Here is a 19811-nt window from a genome sequence, read left to right on the forward strand (position 1 = left end):
CGAGATAGTTTCTTAGAACAGAACATTCTGGAGCCAACCAGAGAGCAGGCTACAGTAGACCTGGTATTGTGCGACGAGATAACTGATGACCTCACAGTGAAGGTGCCCTCAGTAGCAGCGATCATACTATGTTTAGTTTAGAGATACAGCACTGAAACAGGCCCTTCGGCCCACCGAGTCTGTGCCGACCATCAACCACCCATTTATACTAATCCTACACTAATCCCATATTGCTACCACATCCCCACCTGTCCCTATGTTTCCCTACCACCTACCTATACTACGGGCAATTTATAATGGCCAATTTACCTATCAACCTGCAAGTCTTTTGGCTTGTGGGAGGAAACCGGAGCACCCGGAGAAAACCCACGCAGATACAGGGAGGACTTGCAAACTCCACACAGGCATAACCCAGAATTGAACCCGGGTCGCTGCAGCTGTGAGGCTGCGGTGCTAACCACTGCGCCACTGTGCAATATGATTGAATTTTACATTCATTTTGAGGGAGAGAAGAATGGGTCCAAGAATGTTATTTAAAATTCAATAAGGGCAATTATGAGGGCATGAAAGCAGAGCTAGCTAAAGTGAACTGGCAAATTATGGTTAAGGAATAGTCAATAGCGATGCAGTGGCGGACATTTAAGGGGATATTTCAGAATACACAGATACAGTCCAACGAGAAAGAAAGATTCCAAGGGGAGGACCACTATCCGTGGTTAACCAAAAGTTAAAGACAGTATCAAAATTAAAGAAAAAGCATATAATTGCGCAAAGATGGGTGACAGGTCAGACGATTGGACAGAATATAAAGAACGGCAAAGGACTAAAAGATTGATAAGGAGGGAAAAATTAGGAGTATGAGAGAAAGCTAGCCTGAAATATAAAAACAGATAGTAAGAGTTTCTATAGATACTTAAAAGAAAAAGAGTTAACAAAATGTGCATTGGTCCTATATAAAGTGAGTCTGGGGAATGAATAAGGGAAAATAAGGAGATGGCAGATGAACTGAACAGGTATTTTGCATCAGTCTTCACCATAGTGGACACAAGTAACATCCCAGAACTAGCTGTAAATCAGGAAATGGAAGGGAGGGAGGAACTCAAGAAGATTACAATCAGCAGGGAAGTGGTGCTGAGCAAATTGTTGGAGCTGCGGGCTGACGAGTCCCAGGTCCTGACAGACTTCATCTGAAGGTCCTAAAATAAGTTACTAGTGATATAGTTGATGTATTGTTTTTATTTTTCCAAAATTCCCTAAATTCGGGGAAGGTTCCATGCGATTGGAAAATAGCATATGTAACTCCTTTATTCAAAAAGGGAGGGAGACAGAAAGCAGGAAACTACAGGCCAGTTAGCTTAACATCTGTCATAGGGAAAGTGTTAGAAGCTATTATTGAAGAAATTATAGCAGGACACATCAAAAAATTCAAGGGAATCAGGCAGAGTCAACATGGTTTTGTGAAAAGGAAATCATGTTTAACCAATTTACTGAAGTTCTTTGAAGTAGTAACATGTGCTGTGGATAATGGGAATCAGATGTACTGTACTTAGATTTCCAGAAGACATTTGATAAGGTGCCACATCAAAGGTCATTATGGAAAATAAAAGCTCATGGCGTAGGGGGTAATATTTTGGGCATGGATAGAAGATTGGTTAGCAAGCAGAAAACGGAGGATAGGCATAAATGCGCCATTTTCTGGTTGGTAAGTTGTAACGAGTGGTGTGTGTCCTGATCCTGTCTTTTTTTTTCTCCGGGAAATATGCGCTATGCCTTTGAGACTGGAAAAGAGCCATACTGCTTTAAGGCAGCAAGCTCTAAAGACTGAGTCAAAGAGTGCATTCTCATTGCCTTGGACACAGTCATTCAAAGACTGCAAATTCAAAGGGTGAATTCTTATTACCTTGGATATAGTCACTTGGACTGAGCATCGAGAGATATATTTGCTACAATTCAAATTTGAACTGGCCTATAGTGCAAACAGCCTGTTCCAACAGAAAACAGAGACACAGCTGTGTGTTAGCACCTGAAAGGAGAAACACACCATTTAAACTAAAGGAACAGAATTTAGTCTGTTTATTGATTATCTCTAAAATTCTAAAAAAGTCAAGCCAAAACAGAGATCTCTGATAATTTAAACTGAAGGAAGGGAAGTTAGACTGAGAATCTTTTATCCCTCAAAAATTCTAACGCCAAATTGATTCATTCAAAAAGTGTCTGCAAGTCATTAATTGTTGACATTCATTGCTTGAGAAGAAAAGCATCACTTACTGCTGGAATTGGACTACGGACTGTTCTACTGTTGAAGAACCATTTTTCCCCATTGGATGGCTGTGAGAACCTCAAGCAATCTTGGACTTTTTCACCTCCGGCAGGACTGTAAATTTGCAAGAACTCTAATTTTTTCTATTTTATATGTTGTTTATATCTTAGTAGTGTTTAAGAATTTAGTTCTTCTAATTAAACAGTTAATTTGTTGATTTAAAGACACCTGGTTTGGTTAGCCTCAATCGGGGGTTAATAGATGGTACAATTTGGCTGGGTCTTTAATTTGGAAATTTTAAAATAATATGTTAGGCGATCTGTGGAGGGATAGGATTGAATTAACTGTTTCTCCCACTACAATCAGAATCGTATATTTTGATGGGAGGCTTTGACTGGAGCGGTTGGTCGTAACATGTGCCACAGGGATCTGTGCTGGGGCCTCAACCTTTTACAATTTATATAAAGGACTTGGATGAAGGGACTGAAAGTATGGTTGCTAAATTTGATGATGACAAAAAGGTAGGTAGGAAACTAAGTTGTGAAGAGGACATAAGGAGGCTACAAAGGGATACAGATAAGTTAAGTGAGTGCGCAAAGATCTGGCAAATGGAGTATAATGTGGGTAAGTGTGAAATTGTACATTTTGGCAGGAACAATAAAGCGCATTATCTAAATGATGAGAGATTGCAGAGCTCTGAGATGCAGAGGGATCAAGGTGCACGAGTGCATGAATCGCAAACGGTTCGTATGCAGGTACAGCAAATAATTAGAAAATCTAATAGAATGTTATTGTTTATTGCGAGGGGAATTGAATACAAAAGTAGGGAGGTTATGCTTCAGTTATACAGGGCATTGGTGAGACCACATCTGGAATACTGTGTACAGTATTAGTCTCCTTATTTAAGGAAGGATAAAAATGCATTGGAAGCAGTTCAGAAGACTTATTAGACTAGTACCTGGAATGGGCGGGTTGTCTTATGAGGAAAGGTTGGACAGGCTAGGCTTGTATCAGCTGGAGTTTAGGAGAGTAAGAGGCGACTTGATTGAAACATATAAGATCCTGAGGGGCCTTGACAGGGTGTATGCGGAAAGAAGGTTTCCCCTTGTGGGAGAATCTAGAACTAGGGGTCACTGTTTAAAAATAAGGGGTCACCCATTTAAGACAGAGATGAGGACAGATTTTTTTCTCTGAGGGTCGTGAGTCTTTGGAACTCTTCCTTAGAAGGCAGTGGAAGCAGAGTCTTTAAATATTTTTAAGGCAGAGGTAGTCAGATTCTTGATAAGCAAGGGGGTGAAAGGTTATCAGGGGTAGGCAAGAATGTGGAGTCGAAGTTACAATCAGATTAGCCATGATCTTATTGAATGGCGGAGCAGGCTCGGGGACCTACTTCTGCTCCTAATTTGTATGTTCATATGTAGATGTTGGGAGACTGAGAACCAATGTAGATCAGGGATGATGGAAGAGTGGAACTAGTTACAGGTCACAATATGGGCAGCATAGTTTTGGAGGGGCTAAAATTTACGTACTATGGAGGAAGGGAGGCCATTAGGACAGCTAGCTGATTATGGAAGTAACAAAGCATGGGCTGAAATATGGGTGGAGGAAGCGTACATTGTTACAGAAGTGCAAGTAGATGGTTTTTGCGATGGAGCAGATATGGAATCAAAAGCTCAAAGGTCAGATCAAGATAAACTATGATGCCAAGGTTGTGAATAGCTGGCTCAGCCTGAGACACTGGGCTAGAAGAGAGATGAATTCAGCAGTAAAGTTTATTGAGTTTGCAGTACGGGCAAAGGATGACAGCATCAGTCTTCCCAGTGTTTAGTTGGATTAAATTGCAACTCATCCTGACTGGATCGTGCTCAAGCAGCCTGACATTACAGAGGAAACGAAGCGATCAAGAGGCAGGAAAGGGTAGAGTTGTACATCATCAGCTCAACATGTGGAAATTCACTCCTTCTTGATATCGCCAAGAGGCATCAAATAGACGTCAAGAAGGTGAGGAGTAACCAAAGATAGGAGGACTTCAGGGATGATGCTAAGATTAGAAAAGACGACCTCACCAATCAGGCAACATTTAAATGGTTAAGACTAGAACCGAGCAAGGGCAATAAAGGAGGATGACCTGGTTGTTGACAGAAGAAATAATGCACCACTGTCACAATCGCAGAGAATACCACAGATGACTTTGATTAGAGCTGTTTGGGTGGCAGGCCAGAGGAAAGAAACCTGAATGAATCAAAGAATCATAAAAATGTTCAGCGCAGAATGAAGCCATTCGGCCCATCGTGTCTGCACCAGCTAACAATAGCTATCCAACCTCATCCTACTTTCCACTCTCGGTCCATAGCCTTGTAGGTTACAGCACTTTAAGTGCATATCCAAGTACTTTTTAAATGTTATGAAGGTTTCTGCCTCTACCACCCTTTCGGGAGTGAGTTCCAAATCCCAACCACCCTCTGGGTGAAAAACAATTCCCCTTGAATCCCCTCCAAACCTCCTACCTCTTACCCTACATCTATGCAGCCATAAAGGCGGGGCTAAAGTGTGCCGAGTCGAAGAGACTTAGCAGGTGGCAGGAAGAAAGACAGAAGCGCAAGGGGAGAGCCAACTGTGTAACAGCCCCAACAAACAAATTTTTCTGCAGCACCTGTGTAAGAGCCTGTCACTCTAGAATTGGCCTTTAGAGCCACTCCAGGCGCTGCTCCACAAACCACTGACCACCTCCAGGCGCTTACCCATTGTCTCTCGAGATAAGGAGGCCAAAGAAGGTGCTCCTGGTTATGGATGCTTCCTATCCACTCTATCTACACCCCTCATCATTTTATACATTTCAATTAGGTCTCCCCTCAGCCTCTTATGTTCTAAAGAAAACAACCCTAAGCCTATCCAATCATTCCTCACAGCTATCATTCTCGAGTTCAAGCAGCATCCTCGTAAATCTCCTCTGTACCCTCTCTAATGCAATCACAACTTTCCTGTAGTGTGATCACTAGAACTGCACACAGTACTCCAGCTGTGGCCTAACCAATGTTTACAAGAATGATACCTGGACTACAAGGGTTAAGTTACGAGGAGAGATTACACAAATTCGGCCTGTTTTCGCTAGAATTTAGAAGGTTAAGGGGTGATCTGACTGAAGTCTTCAAGATATTAACAGGAAACGACAGGCTAGATAAAGATAAACTATTTCCACTGGTTGGAGATTCAAAAACTAGGGGGCATAGTCTAAAAATTAGCAGACTGTTCAGGAGAGACATTAGGAAGCACTTCTTCACACAAAGGGTGGTAGAGGTTTGGAACTCTCTCCCACAAACAGCAGTTGAAGCTAGAACAGTTGCTAATTTTAAATCTGAGATAGATAGATTTTTGTTAAGCAAAGATATTAAGGGATATGGGCAAGGCCCATATGGAGTTAGGCCGCGGATCAGCCATGATCACATTGAATGGCGGGACAGGCTCGAGGGTCTGAATGACCTACTCCTGTTCCAACCTTCCTAAGTTCCAATATTCTATGCCTTGGCTAACAAAGGCAAGTATCCCATATGCCTCCTTCACCACTTTATCTACCAGTCCAGCCACCTTCAGAGATTTGTGGATATGCACTCCAAGGTCCCTCTGTTTCTCTATACTTCTCAGTATCTGACCATTTATTGTAGATTCCCTTACCTGGTTAGCCTTCCCCAAATGCATTACCTCACACTTCTCTGGATTGAACTCGATTTGCCACTGCTCCGCCCAACTGACTAGTTTGTTGATATCTTCTTGCAGTCTACAGCTTTCTTTTTCATTATCAGACAGCAAATTTTTGTACTGTCTGCAAACTCCTTATTACCCCCTACTTTCAAGTCTAAATCACTGATATATACCACAAAATGTAAGGGACCTAGCACTGAGCCCTGCAGAACCACTGGAAACAGCCTTTTAATCACAATAACACCCACTGACCATTACCCTTTGCTTCCTGCCTCTGAGCCAATATTGGATTCATCTTGTCACTTTGCCTTGGATCCCATGGGCTTTTACTTTCTGACCAGTCTGCCATGTGGGACCTTATCAAAAGCCTTGCTAAAATCCATGTAGACTACATCAAATACACTATCCGCATTGAATTTGAGGATGTAACAAGGAATATCAATCATGTCAGTCAGACACAACCTTCCTTTGACAAATCTGTGATGTCTTTGATTAATCTGCATCTTTCTAAACGAAGATTTTTCCTGTCCCTCAGAATGTTTTCCAATATTTTCCCACCAAGGTTAGGCTAACTCAGGCTAACACTTTCCCCCTTTTTAAACAATGGTACAACATTAGCTGCCCTCCAGTCCTCTGGAATCATGCCTATAGCCAGAGAGAATCGGAAAATGATGGTCAGAGCCTCTGCTATTTCTTCCCTTAACAGCCTAGGGTACTTTTCATCTGGACCTGGGGATTTACCCATTTTCAAAGATGTTAAACTTCTAATATTTCCTTTCTCCCTACATTAATTTCATCTACTATTTCACACTCCTCCTCCCTGATTACAATATCCGTATTATCCCTCTCCCTTTTGTGAAAACAGACACAAAGTATTCATTAAGAACCATGCCAACATCCTCCGCCTCCAAACACAGGTTAACCTTATGGTCCATACTAAGCACTACTCTTCTTTTAAGCTATCCGCTTGTTCTTTATGTATTTATTTAAAAAAATCAATGGGTTTTCCTTGATGTGGAACAATTCAAACAGGGAACTGCAGGAGGGATGGGCATAGATCCGGAAGGTGTAACACATTCAAGGAATCTGGAGAGGGAAGAAATGTTGGTGATGCAGCAATAGAATACAAGGTCATAGGGGTCAAGTTTGGAATTTCTGAGAAGGAGGTTGATGGTTATTCTGAAAGGGAGGAAGACAGTGCCTGAGGAGGGGAAGTCATTTACAATGTCAGCAGTAAAAAAAATGAAGCATTAAACATCCAACTAAGTCACATTTCAAGCATTCCACAAAATGTTACTGCTCTACATAACTGAACAAGCGGCTGTTCTACAATGCTGAAAATCAAGTTTGTTCAGTAATTAAGTCATTCGTTGCAACACTAATACCAACAATGACCTACAAATACTTCCAACTTTCAGACCCAGTATCAAGCAGATCAAAAATACAGTACATGAAGTACATTTGCTAATTAATAACTAGTTTCCAGTGCAGCGAAGTTCTCATAGGTAAATCACACTGATTCAGGATGTTAAGATTTTCTTAACCAGATGATTTCATTAAGTGTAACAATTCCAGTTCCTGCAGCCAAACCGGCGCCGAACGTCATGCTCTGCCCTCCTTTGGACCCCACTAGGAAGACCGAGAGGTGGGTTTTGACGGCAACTCACAACCTCTATACATGCTGCCCAACAATGCGCCATGGAGAGGTAACTCCATTGTCACCACACAGCGACCAAAACAACACAGAAGGCAGCAGCTACGGGTTATAAGTCTAGCTTGGGCCTAGACCCAACCATCTTCAGCTGCTTCAGCAATGACCTTCCTTCAATCATAAGGTCAGAAGTGGGGATGTTCGCTGATGATTGCACAATGTTCAGCACCATTCGCAACTCCTCAGATACTAAAGCAGTCCGTGCAGAAATGCAGCAAGACGTGGACAATATCCAGGCTTGGGCTAATAAGTGGCAAGTAACATTTGTGCCACACAAGTGCCAGGCAATGACCATCTCCAACAAGAGAGAACCTAACCATCTCCCCTTGACATTCAATGGCATTACCATTGCTAAATCCCCCACTAACATCATGCTAGGGGCTACCATTGACCAGAAACTGATCTGGAGTAGCCACATAAATAAGCAGGTCAGAGGCTAGGAATCCTGCGGCGAATAACTCACCTCCTGACTCCCCAAAGCCTGTCCGCCATCTACAAGGCACAAGTCAGGAGTGTGATGGAATACTCTCCACTTGCCTGGATGGGTGCAACTCCAACAACACTCAAGAAGCTCAACACCATCCAGGACAAAGCAGCCGCTTGATTGGCACACCGTCTACAAACATTCACTCCCTCCACTACCAACGCACAGTGGCAGCAGTGTGTACCATCTACACGATGCACTGCAGCAATGCACCAAGGCTCCTTAGACAGCACCTTCCAAACCCGCGACCTCTACCAACTGGAAGGACAAGAGCAGCAAATGCATGGGAACATCATCACCTGCAAGTTCCCCTCCAAGTCACACACCATCCTGACTTGGAACTATATCGCCATTCCTTCACTGTTGCTGGGTCAAAATCCTGGAACTCCCGTCCTAACAGCACTGTGGGTGTACCTACCTCACATGGAGTGCAGCGGTCCAAGAAGGCAGCTCACCACCACCTTCTCAAGGGCAATTAGGGATGGGCAATAAATACGGGCATAGCCAGTGACGCCCACTTCCCATGAATGAATAATTTTTTAAAAATTGGGCGCCACGGGATGCCTTAGTCGGTGGGAGAGGGCATCGCATCTCACTGGGCAGCTACTGCCCGCCGCAAATCAGGCAGCCCCCTGTCAGGAAGGTTCTGTCCCGCCATAGTCCACTTGCTCCAATGGGTGCTTGGAGCTCAGGGTCATTACCCGACAAGTGGACTGTAACACCGCACCAAACAGCATGACAAAATAAGGAAAGGAGGTACCAGCCGTTTGTTTTGCAAGCTGGAACGTCAGGACTGTGTGTCCTGGCCTGTCGAAAGACCTTACACAAATCAACGACTCTCGGTAGACCACCATCATTAACAACGAGCTCAGTAGATTCAATGTGGACATTGCAGCACTTCAGGAGACATACCTCCCTGCGAGAGCGGATCTCTAAGACAGCAAGACTACACCTTCTACTGGCAGGGTAGGGATCCTGAAGAACCAAGACAGCATGGAGTGGGCTTCGCCATCAGAAACACTGCTCAGCATGATAAAGCCACCTTCAAATGGCTCGGAACGCATACCGTCCATCCAATTGCTCACCGCCTCTGGTCTAGTACACCTACTCGGCATCTATGCTCCAACACTCTGCTCCCCACCTGAAGTTAAAGACCAGTTCTACGAGGAACTCCATAATATCATTTGTAGCATTCCGAATACCGAACATTTGTTCCTGCTGGGGGGACTTTAACGCCAGGGTTGGGGCCGACCATGACTCATGGCCCTCCTGCCTTGGATGCTATGGCATTGGAAGGATAAATGAGAATGGACAGAGACTGCTGGAGTTGTGTACCTATCACAACCTCTGCATCACCAACTTGTTCTTTCATACTAAACTCTGTCACTAGGTTTCATGGAGACACCCAAGATCACATCGTTGGCACCAGCTGGACCTCATCGGCACAAGGCGAGCCTCTAGAAACAGTGTCCAAATCACACGCAGCTTCCACAGTGCAGACTGCGACACTGACCACTCCCTGGTGGGCGGCAAGGTTAGACTCAAACCAAAGAAGCTACATCACTCTCCAAGCAGAAGCGCCGCCCGCACATCAACACTAACAGAATTTCTCATCCACAGCTGTTACACAAGTTTCTCAATTCACTTGAAAAAGCCCTTCAAAACACTCCTGCAGGCGATGCAGAGACAAAGTGGGCCCACATCAGAGACACCATCTACGACTCAGCAACGATCACCTTTGGCAAATGTGAGAAGCAGAATGCAGACCGGTTTCAATCTCACTTTAAAGAGCTGGAGCCTGTCATAGCCGCTAAGCGCACTGCACTGCTGAACTACAAGAACGCCCCCAGCGAGTTAACATCCGTAGCACTTAAAGTAGCCAGAAGCGCTGCACAAACAGCAGCCAGGCGCAGTCCAAATGACTAATGGCAACACCTATGCAGTCATATTCAGCAGGCCTCCGACACCGGAAACATCAAAGGAATGTATGATGGCTTTTGGGCCACCAATCAAGAAGATCGCCCCCCCTCAAGTCTAAATCAGGGGAAACGATCACTGACCAACTCAAGCAAATAGACCGCTGGGTGGAGCACTAACTAGAACTGTACTCCAAGGAAAATATTGTCACTGATACCACCCTCAATGCAGTCCAGTCTCTGCCAGTCATGGATGAGCTGGACGAACAGCCAACAAAATCTGAACTCAGGTGATGCCACTGATTCTCCAACCAGTGGAAAAGCCCCTGGAAAGGACGGCATTACCCTGGAAATAATCAAGAGTGCCAACCCTGCTATACTTTCAGCACTCCAAGAACTGCTTTGCCTGTGCTGGGATGAGGGAGCAGTATCACAGGACATGCGCGATGCCAATATCATCACCCTCTATAAGAACAAGGGTGACCACGGTGATTGCAACAACTACCGTGGAATCTCCCTACTCAGCATAGTGGGGAAAGTCCTCGCTTGAGTCGTTTTAAACAGACGCCAGAAGCTGGTTCAGCGTGTCTACCCCGAGGCACAGTGCGGATTTTGAGCAGAGAGATCGACCATTGACAAGCTGTTCTCCGTTTGCCAGCTGCAGGAGAAATGCTGCGAACAACAGATGCCCCTCTACGTTGCTTTCATAGATCTCACCAAAGCCTTTGACCTCATCAGTAGACGTGATCTCTGCAGACTACTACCAAAGATCGAATGCCCACCAAAGCTACTAAGTATCGTCACCTCATTCCATGACAACATGAAAGGCACAATTCAGCATAGCAGTGCCTCATCAGTCCCCTTTCCTACCCTGAGTGGTGTGAAACAGAGCTGTGTTCTCGCAACTACACTGTTTGGGATCTTCTTCTCACTGTTGTACTCACATGCGGTCATGTCTTCAAAAGAAGGAATTTTCCTCCACACAAGATCAGATGGCAGGTTGTTCAACCTTGCCAGTCTTAGAGTGAAGACCAAAGTATAGAAAGTCCTCATCAGGGAACTCCTCTTTGCTGACGATGCTGCATTAATATTTCACACAGAACAGTGTCTGCAGAGACTCATTGACAGGATTGCGGCTGCCTGCAACGAATTTGGCCTATCAGCTACAAGAAAACAAACATCATGGGACTGGACGTCAGAAATGCTCCATCCATCAGTATCGGCGAACACGCTATGGAAGTGGTTCAAGAGTTCACCTACCTAAGCTCAACTATCACCAGTAATCTGTCTCACGATGCAGAAATCAACAAGCGCATGGGAAAGGCGTCCGCTGCTATGTCCAGACTAGCGAAGAGGGTAAGGGAAAATGACACGGATCACAAAAGTCCGAGTGTTTCAAGCCTGAGTCCTCAGTACCTTGCTCTACGCAGCGAGGCCTGGACAACGTATGTCAGCCAAGAGCGACGTCTCAACTCATTCCATCTTCGCTGCCTCTGGAGAATCCTTGGCATCAGGTGGCAGGACCGTATCTCCAATGCAGAAGTCCTCGAGGCGGCCACATCCCCAGCATATACACCCTAAGACAGCGGCGCTTCAGATGGCTTGGCCATGTGAGCCGCATGGAAGATGGCAGGATCCCCAAGGACGCATTGTACAGCGAGCTCGTCACTGGTATCATACCCACCGGCCGTCCATGTCTCCGCTTTAAAGACGTCTGCAAACGCGACATGAAGTCCTGTGACACTGACCACAAGTCGTGGGAGTCAGTTGCCAATGATCGCCAGAGCTGGCAGACAGCCATAAATGCGGAGCTAAAGAGTGGCAAGTCAAACAGACTTAGCAGTTGGCAGGAAAAAAAGACAGAGAGCCAACTGTGTAACGGCCCTGACAACCAATTTTATCTGCAGTGCCTGTGGAAGAGTCTGTCACTCTAGAATTGGCCTTTACAGCCACTCCAGGCACTGCTTCACAAATCACCTCTCGGCACTTTCCCATTGTCTCTTGAGACAAGGGAGCCAAAGAAGAACGAACAATTCTTGATCAATTATCACAGACATAGTCAATTTGCTGGCCATCTATTTACTGTCCACCTCACTGAAAATCAGGAGATCGCTGGTACTAATGATACAGGAAGATATCAGCATATAAATTCCTCCGTCTGAAAATTTTAACAGTGGCGTTAACCCATTTCAAAAAACTCCATTAAAAACAGACAATAACTTCACGAGTCGGTTTCAGATTTTATATGCTCATGGCACACAGCCAAGTTTCACACCAACTGCACTGTCTATAGGGTTAGCCCTCTATCAACGTCTTCACGATCTCCACACTGCAAGTCAACAAGCAGCTACTGAGATGTCACTTTTCTTTTGTGGTGTGGACTCTGGAAGAATTATGCATTTACAGAAATGTTTTAACTATAAACAACGCTCTCCCCTTTGACTGTACCCCTGTGCCATCATTCCCTGTTGCAGCGCCAAGAGGAAAAGGCCTTTTCCATGACCCCAATCGCCACGTGAAGGACCTGCAAAAACTATATTATGTACAGCTGCTGTATGAGGTCAATACAGTCATTACCACAAATCTGATAAACCTCTGCTGCAAACTATCATAATTACAATGCATTTTATTGCACTCCCCACCTGAGTTAGAAGGATGTGGGTTCAAGTTCCACTCCAGCAGAACAAATCTAAGCTGTCAGTACTGAGGGAGCGCTGCACTGTCGGAGCTGCACCTCTCCAGACAAGACAGTAAGTCTCCTAAGTGGACATAAAAGATCCCATGACAATTCCAAAGAGTAGCAGAGTACTCCATTGTGTCCTGACCAATATTTTGTCACTCAATTGATATTAAAATGGATTATCTGATCATTAGCTCATTACTATTTGTGGTGCCTTGCTGTGCACAAATTGGCTGCCATGTTTCCAACATCACAACAATTACTAAATTGTAAAGCGCCTGGGATGCCGAGGTCATAAAAGGAACTATATAAATGCAAGTTCTTTCTTTAACACTGTTAAACGACAAATTGCCTGATTCAGCACCAGATTCCTGAAGGTGAATAAGCAACTCAATTCCTCATTTTTGAGTCAACCAAGTGTCTGACACAGGGGAGGCAGTGGCGTAGTGGTAGCATCACTGGACTAGTAATCCAGACCCCCCCAGGCTAATACTCTGGGGACATGGGTTTGAATCCCACCATGGCAGATGGTGAAACTTGAGTTTAATTAATAAATCTGGAATTAAAAGCTAATCTAATGGTGACCATGAAACCACTATTGATTGTTATAAAAACCCATCTCGTTCACTAATGTCCTTTAGGGAAGGAAATCTTCCATCCTCATCTGGTCTGGCCTACATGTGACTCCAGACCTACAGCAATATGGTTGACTCTTCAATGCCCTCTGGTCAAAGGCAATTGGGTATGGGTAACAAAGGTTGACGATGAAAATCCAATGAACGAGTTAAAAAAAAATTGAGTCTCCAAAACAAGTTCTTCTGAAATCCACTCAGTTAGAGTTTCTGTTTCCCCAGTGTGGAATTGCAGTCTTTTCCAGTAACTTACAGAAATCCAGAGTTAAGGCAGAGGTTGCAGGGTCAAGGCTGCACGAGTGTGCACATGAGTACGACAGCATTAACGAGGTAAAGCCTTGCAGCCTACCAGAATTCTGCAATGTTAGGCTTCCACAGGAATATGAAACTCTAGAAAAAGTGAACAGACCACACAGCATCTGACGAGGCAGCACACATATGTGCACAGGAAAAATAAAATTATCTGTAAAATGCTTCAATGGACAAGAGATGTTTAAATAGCAGAAATGACATGCACTGGGTGACAAAAGGAGATGTAATGAGAGAAATCACAGAAATTTTAAAAATGCAAGACAGAAGAGTGTGTAAGCACGAAAAACTGGCAAGGCAGAGCAGGCTCCAGTGACCCAAAAATCTAGTGGGAGAAAGTAGATCGACATCAAAGTGCAATACAGCTGCTATTACTGGGATCGCCACCACAAGCACTTCTACTCTACCCTCCCCTATTATCACAAACACGGGCACACCCATCCTACACTCACTGCCAATGAAAAAAAGCATGAGAACTATTGTTAAGGTTCAAAGTTATAAAATTAATAGTAAGGCCAAAGGGCTGTAAAGTGCCTAATAAAAAGACGAAATATTGTCCTTTCAGTTTGCATTGAGCTTCATACAGTGTTCACCTTGGACAATGCTTGAAAATAGGACAATCTACGTAAGCCATGGAAAGATCATCACTTTTCCCATTACAGGTTCTACAAGGGAGCCAAGCGACTGGCCTCACATGCAAGTTTACCAAGAGGGTGTCCTGATTCTGAACTCTTATTGGCAAGTTTGATCTCAAAAAGACTCAGCCTATCTCTTCCTCCTCCTCCGAAGAGAAGAGCTACTGGCTGATCTATACATAGCTGACAAACGTGGGTTTAAACCTTACTGACACACGCAGTAGGACATAACATAATACGAGATCAGTACAAATCACTTATACTCATTAAAAATGAGCATCAGGATCAAGTCAAGGAATGATATTCTACAACCACTTTGCAAATGATTTGTTGATCTTGTGCAGCGTTAATGAGTGTGTCTGTTGGTGGATATACCAGTGAATATGGCACGTTAAAACAACAGTGCTATTTCAGAGAACATTATTTTAATTCAATATAACTTGGTTTGCAGTTGTGTCTAATTCACCCTGTTTATGCTAGGGCGACTGAATCAGCGGCGCTTGAGATGGCTTGGCCATGTGAGCCGCATGGAAGATGGCAGGATCCCCAAAGACACATTGTACAGCGAGCTCGCCACTGGTATCAGACCCATCGGCCGTCCATGTCTCCGCTATAAAGACGTCTGCAAACGCGACATGAAATCCTGTGACATTGATCACAAGTCGTGGGAGTCAGTTGCCAACGTTCGCCAGAGCTGGCGGACAGCCATAAAGGCGGGGCTAAAGTGTGGCGAGTCGAAAAGACTTAGCAGTTAGCAAGAAAAAAGACAGAGGCGCAAGGGAAGAGCCAACTGTGTAACAGCCCCGACAATCAAATTTTTCTGCAGCACCTGTGGAAGAGCCTGTCACTCTAGAATTGGCCTTTATAGCCACTCCAGGCACTGCTCCACACACCACTGACCACCTCCAGGCGCTTACCCATTGTCTCTCGAGATAAGGAGGCCAAAGAAGAATGCTAGGACTTAAATTCGAATGCACAGAACCTTTTGAACATGTGCTCATTCACCAGAATACTGCAGCTGTTGAAAGTCTGAATAACAGTTCTGATAAAAAGTAATTGAACTGAAAAATTAACTCTGTTTCTCTCTCTACAGATGCTACCTGACCTGAGTGCTTCCAGTTTTTTCTGGTTATATATTTTAGTTTAATTCACTACTTTACTATCCTGGATCTGTATTATCCCTCATGCTTGGCGTTGGGTTGTGGGGACACGGAAATCAGGGTACAGTATAAAACTAACATCTAAGAATTCAGCCCACTGTGTCTGTGCTGGCTCTTTGAAAGAGGTATCCAATTACTCCCTCTCCCCCTCTTCCCTTTTACCCAAATTTATCCGATTCCCCTTGAAAAATCACGATTGAAGTTGCTCACACTACCTCTGCAGGCGGTGCATTCCAGATCATCATAACTGCATGAAAAAAACAAGAGTAGTACTGGTCTCTAAACTTTATAACATTTGAAATATGGTAAACGCATCAGGTATTTTGAGTTTGAGTCTATAAATGACTATTTTCTCTCATTTTGTAGATTACTTCCACTTGAAAATGCACAGAAATTTGAACAGTTCAAATGCTTTTTAAAACGGTTTCCATCTGAAGTCTTGCAAATGAAAATCATCTCCAAGCAACTCAGAAAAAATGTAAAATAAATCCAAGAATTAAATACTTGTATCACTGCCAAGGATAACTGTTCCTCTAAGCTCAATAAAGCATTCAAAATATAGCCTGACAAGTGCATTATTCAGCTTTCAAATACTGTTGCTGGATAAGACTTCATCTACATGCATCTGCACTCACTCACGATTTTTGTTAATGATTCAATGATTTTGTGCTAATGTTTTAAAGCGCCACATTCACGATGACATTCCCCAAGAATCTTGCACCAAAACTGTACAAGATCAATAAACCATTTGCAAAAATAAAGTGGCGTCAACATAGCACATGCTACATTTATACAGCGTCTTTCACAACTTCAGGATTTCCCAAACTGCTTTCCAGCCAAATAAATAACTTTTGAAATGTAGTCACTGTTATAATGTAAGAAATGTGGCAACCAATCTGCGCACAGCAAGCTCCCATAAATAGTAATGCGACACTGACCAAATAATCACTTTTTAGTCATCCTGATTGAGGGATAAACATTGAACCTGGACACCAGGGAGAAGTCCCCTGTTCCTCTTTGAAATAGGGCCATAGGATCTTTTACATCCACTCGAGGACAGGCGGGGCCTCAATTTAGCAACTCCTCTGAAAGACGGTACCTTCGACAGTGCATAACTCCCCCTGTACTGGCCTGAAGTGGCAGCCTTGATTAAGGTGCTCAAGTCTCTGGTTTGGGACTTGAACCCACAACCTTCTGATCTAGAGATGAAGGTGCTGCCACTGAGTCACTGCTGACACCTATGAGGAACAGAGTATAACAAAGCGATACTCGTTCATGGAAATCTGAAGTATGGAATTTGAGATAACTGTCATTGGAAAACACGATACCTCCAGGTGACCCAACAAACTTTTGAAATTATGAAGACTTGCATTTATATAGTGCCTTTTACATCCTAGTTCCTAAAGTGCTTCACAGCAAATTCATTCCAAAATATAGTCACCATTGTTTTTGTAAGCCAATCCATGCACAGAAAGGTCCCACAAACGGCAATGTGATGAATAACTGGTTACAGAAAGTCACATGAGATAATTATCACAAAAGACCATTAAACAACAACAAATAACTGGAGGAAGAGGAGACTGAGGGATGTGGTGTGGCTGTAAACTGAAATCTATCAAAAGCAACAGTTGCATGGAGCCAAATGATTAAATTTTCTCAAAATGTCCATATATACACAAGCATAATGTAATCAAAGTCCAAGTAGAGCCATCTATAACACGCATTAATCTGTAGTATTTGTCTCAGTTTTCTCAAAATTGTCTAATACATAAACAGTAATGACAGTCCTCAAAGATTTGACAATGTAAAAAAAATCTACTGTGCTATACTTAGTACAGGGTACAGTGTAACCAACAGCTGGCCACATATCAATGCAATGGAATGAGCAACTAACCACACACCATCACTACACCTTACTCCTGTACCTGTATCTCAAGAAGTCACAGTAAAAGATAGTATGAGACATGCAAAAGTAACCCAAACCCACAGCCTTTCTCTGGCTTAGCCTTTAAATTTGACTGGAGCACATGTTAAAGCTGTTCGTATTCTGCCGTGCTAATAAAATTTAAAGCTATTTGACACTTTAAAAAAAAAGTCTAGAGAACCAAAATTCCCTTGTGTTCAAATTAACACATAAAATGCTCAACAAATGGATGGCCACTTGAAGGAAATAAACTTGCAGAGCTACAGGGATCGAGCGGAGGAGTGGAACTGTCTGGATAGCTCTGTGGAAAGCTGGCATGGACTTGATGGGCCGAACGGCCGCCTTCTGTGTCACAGCAGACTATGACTAACTTTTGCTTGTTAATTTGAATTTTTAGAGTAATCTAACACTGCAGGAATCTATAAAAGCACTGAACATAATTTACAAACATTGCCTAAGTTTTTAAACTTTGCTATGAACGATGACTGTCGATCAGTTCTTGAGTAAGGCAAAAAAAAACTGCATGCTCTGCATGAGATACTTAGTAGAAATGTGTCAACAGCAAAAAGCAACATTTCTTCTACAAGAAATGGGAAGTAGTGAACAGCACGACCATACACCAGCTCAACTACGCTACCAATAATCTTCCTGTCATTGAAATCTAGGGCAGCAAAGTGCCCCGACCACCTACTTTCCTTGACTCTGATGTGCGTATGAAAGGTCGACGAGAAAATATCTAGGATCAGTACCAAGTTTAGCTCATGAAATCTTTCAAACACCTTGAGGCCCTTTCAGAAAAGGGGCCCTTTCAGAGTACCTGCAGACAGGTAAGGGAAATGCTTCAGTAAGTGGGGAATAGTCACCGGGGGGGGAACCCTTCTAGATTTTACTCCCATCTCAATTAAAAATAATTCAAAGTTAAACGAAAGACTCACAAATTTGGTTTTCTTTTCTCCTTCCTCCAGGTTTTTCTTCGCCTTACTGGACTTCTCCTTGCCTCTAGAAGGACCTGAAGCCTCACTCCTTTGATGTCCCTCCATGGTGTTCGATTTTAAAAAGTTTAAACTTTAAAAAAAAGATATTTTTTTTTCAAATTATGTTAAATAAATGTATGTTAGCAGTTGTCCCTTCATACGGAGAGTGGCCTTTTGTTATTGATTGTTCCTTTCCTTTTTTTTTAAACAAAACACCCCATCCACTCTAATTATCAAGCATGAAGGGCTGTCCTCCAGAGCCCGGGGCCTAAGCGCAGGCTGCCGGCTACAATTCCCACGCAAGACCGCTGTAGCAGGAAGCTCGGAGTATTCCTCTCTTTTCACTTCACTTTTTAAAGTAGTGGCATCCCGCCTCCTTCTAGATGGGAAGAAATGAAAAGGGAGAGCGACGGAGGAAAGAACAAATCATGATACGCTAAATAAATATTTGAATATTCCTGTGCGCGGCTTCGAGCTATGCGCCCTGGGTCCGCGCTGCCCACTGACTGACAACTCGCGCCTGGCTCAGCGCCCAAAGTGTGTGGGGGAGGGGAGAGAGCAGCAGCACACACTGACAGGCACAGGCACTGCCGCCCACTTTAACAATCACCCCCTGTTTATCATTTCCCTGCATTTATTATTATGTTTTTTTAATCTAAAAAAAACTACTTTTCTGTTTTTGTGTAATTTTTTTTTTTCATAACTCTCCAAACTTGCAACAAAAGTTTGCAATGCACTTTTGAAAGGAGGCAAAGCACACACTTACATTCACCTGCTTATATTTTTCCTTTATTCCTTTCCTTTTTTTTTAATTAAAAGAAGTTTTTTTGTGTGTGTTTTTAAGCACCTCTCTCCAAACTTGCAACAAAAATTTTCAGTGCAGCTTTGAAAAGACAGGCATTGCAGCTACTTAATATACGGCTGTCTATATTTTTTATCCTTTATTGCTTTTTTTAAAAATCCTATTTTCTAATTTAAAAAGCCCCATCCCTTCTCGTGTTGTGTGTATATTTTTTATTAACTCTTCAAACATTCAAAAATGTTTGCAGTGCAGTTAGTAATTACAGGCACTGCACCCACTCACAGCAGTTATCAGCAATTAACATTTTCCCTTTTTAATTAAAAAAACCCCAAGTTTTCTTGTTGCTTTTTTAAAAATATCTCAGCAAACTTGTAAGAGGATTGTACTGCATTGTGAGAGTACAGGCACTGCAATTCCACCAGTTGATAGTGAGTTGCAAATATCTAAACTCAAGAGGTGAGGTGAGAGTGACTGCCCTTGACATCAAGGCAGCATTTGACCGAATATGGCATCAAAGAGTGCTATCAAAACTGGAGTCAATGGGAATCAGAGGGAAAACTCTCCGTTGGTTGGAATCGTACCTAGCGCAAAGGAAGATGGTTGTGGTTGTTGGAGGTCAATCATC

At 43.3% G+C, this 19811-nt stretch overlaps 1 protein-coding gene across 1 annotated transcript in view; it reads right to left on the reverse strand.

Annotated features, from left to right (window-relative positions):
- The window catches only part of LOC137376080 (protein diaphanous homolog 1-like), a 443374-nt gene extending 424477 nt beyond the window's left edge, over positions 1-18897 (reverse strand). The window contains exon 1 of the mRNA XM_068044098.1: positions 18346-18897. Within this exon, the coding sequence (XP_067900199.1) occupies positions 18346-18450 (105 nt within the window). The 5' untranslated portion in view covers positions 18451-18897. The remainder of the gene's footprint in view (positions 1-18345) is intronic.
- Between the last annotated feature and the right edge of the window lie 914 nt (positions 18898-19811).

This window comes from Heterodontus francisci, chromosome 12, assembly GCF_036365525.1.
Source record: "Heterodontus francisci isolate sHetFra1 chromosome 12, sHetFra1.hap1, whole genome shotgun sequence".
In the NCBI taxonomy this organism is placed as follows: Eukaryota; Metazoa; Chordata; class Chondrichthyes; order Heterodontiformes; family Heterodontidae; genus Heterodontus; species Heterodontus francisci.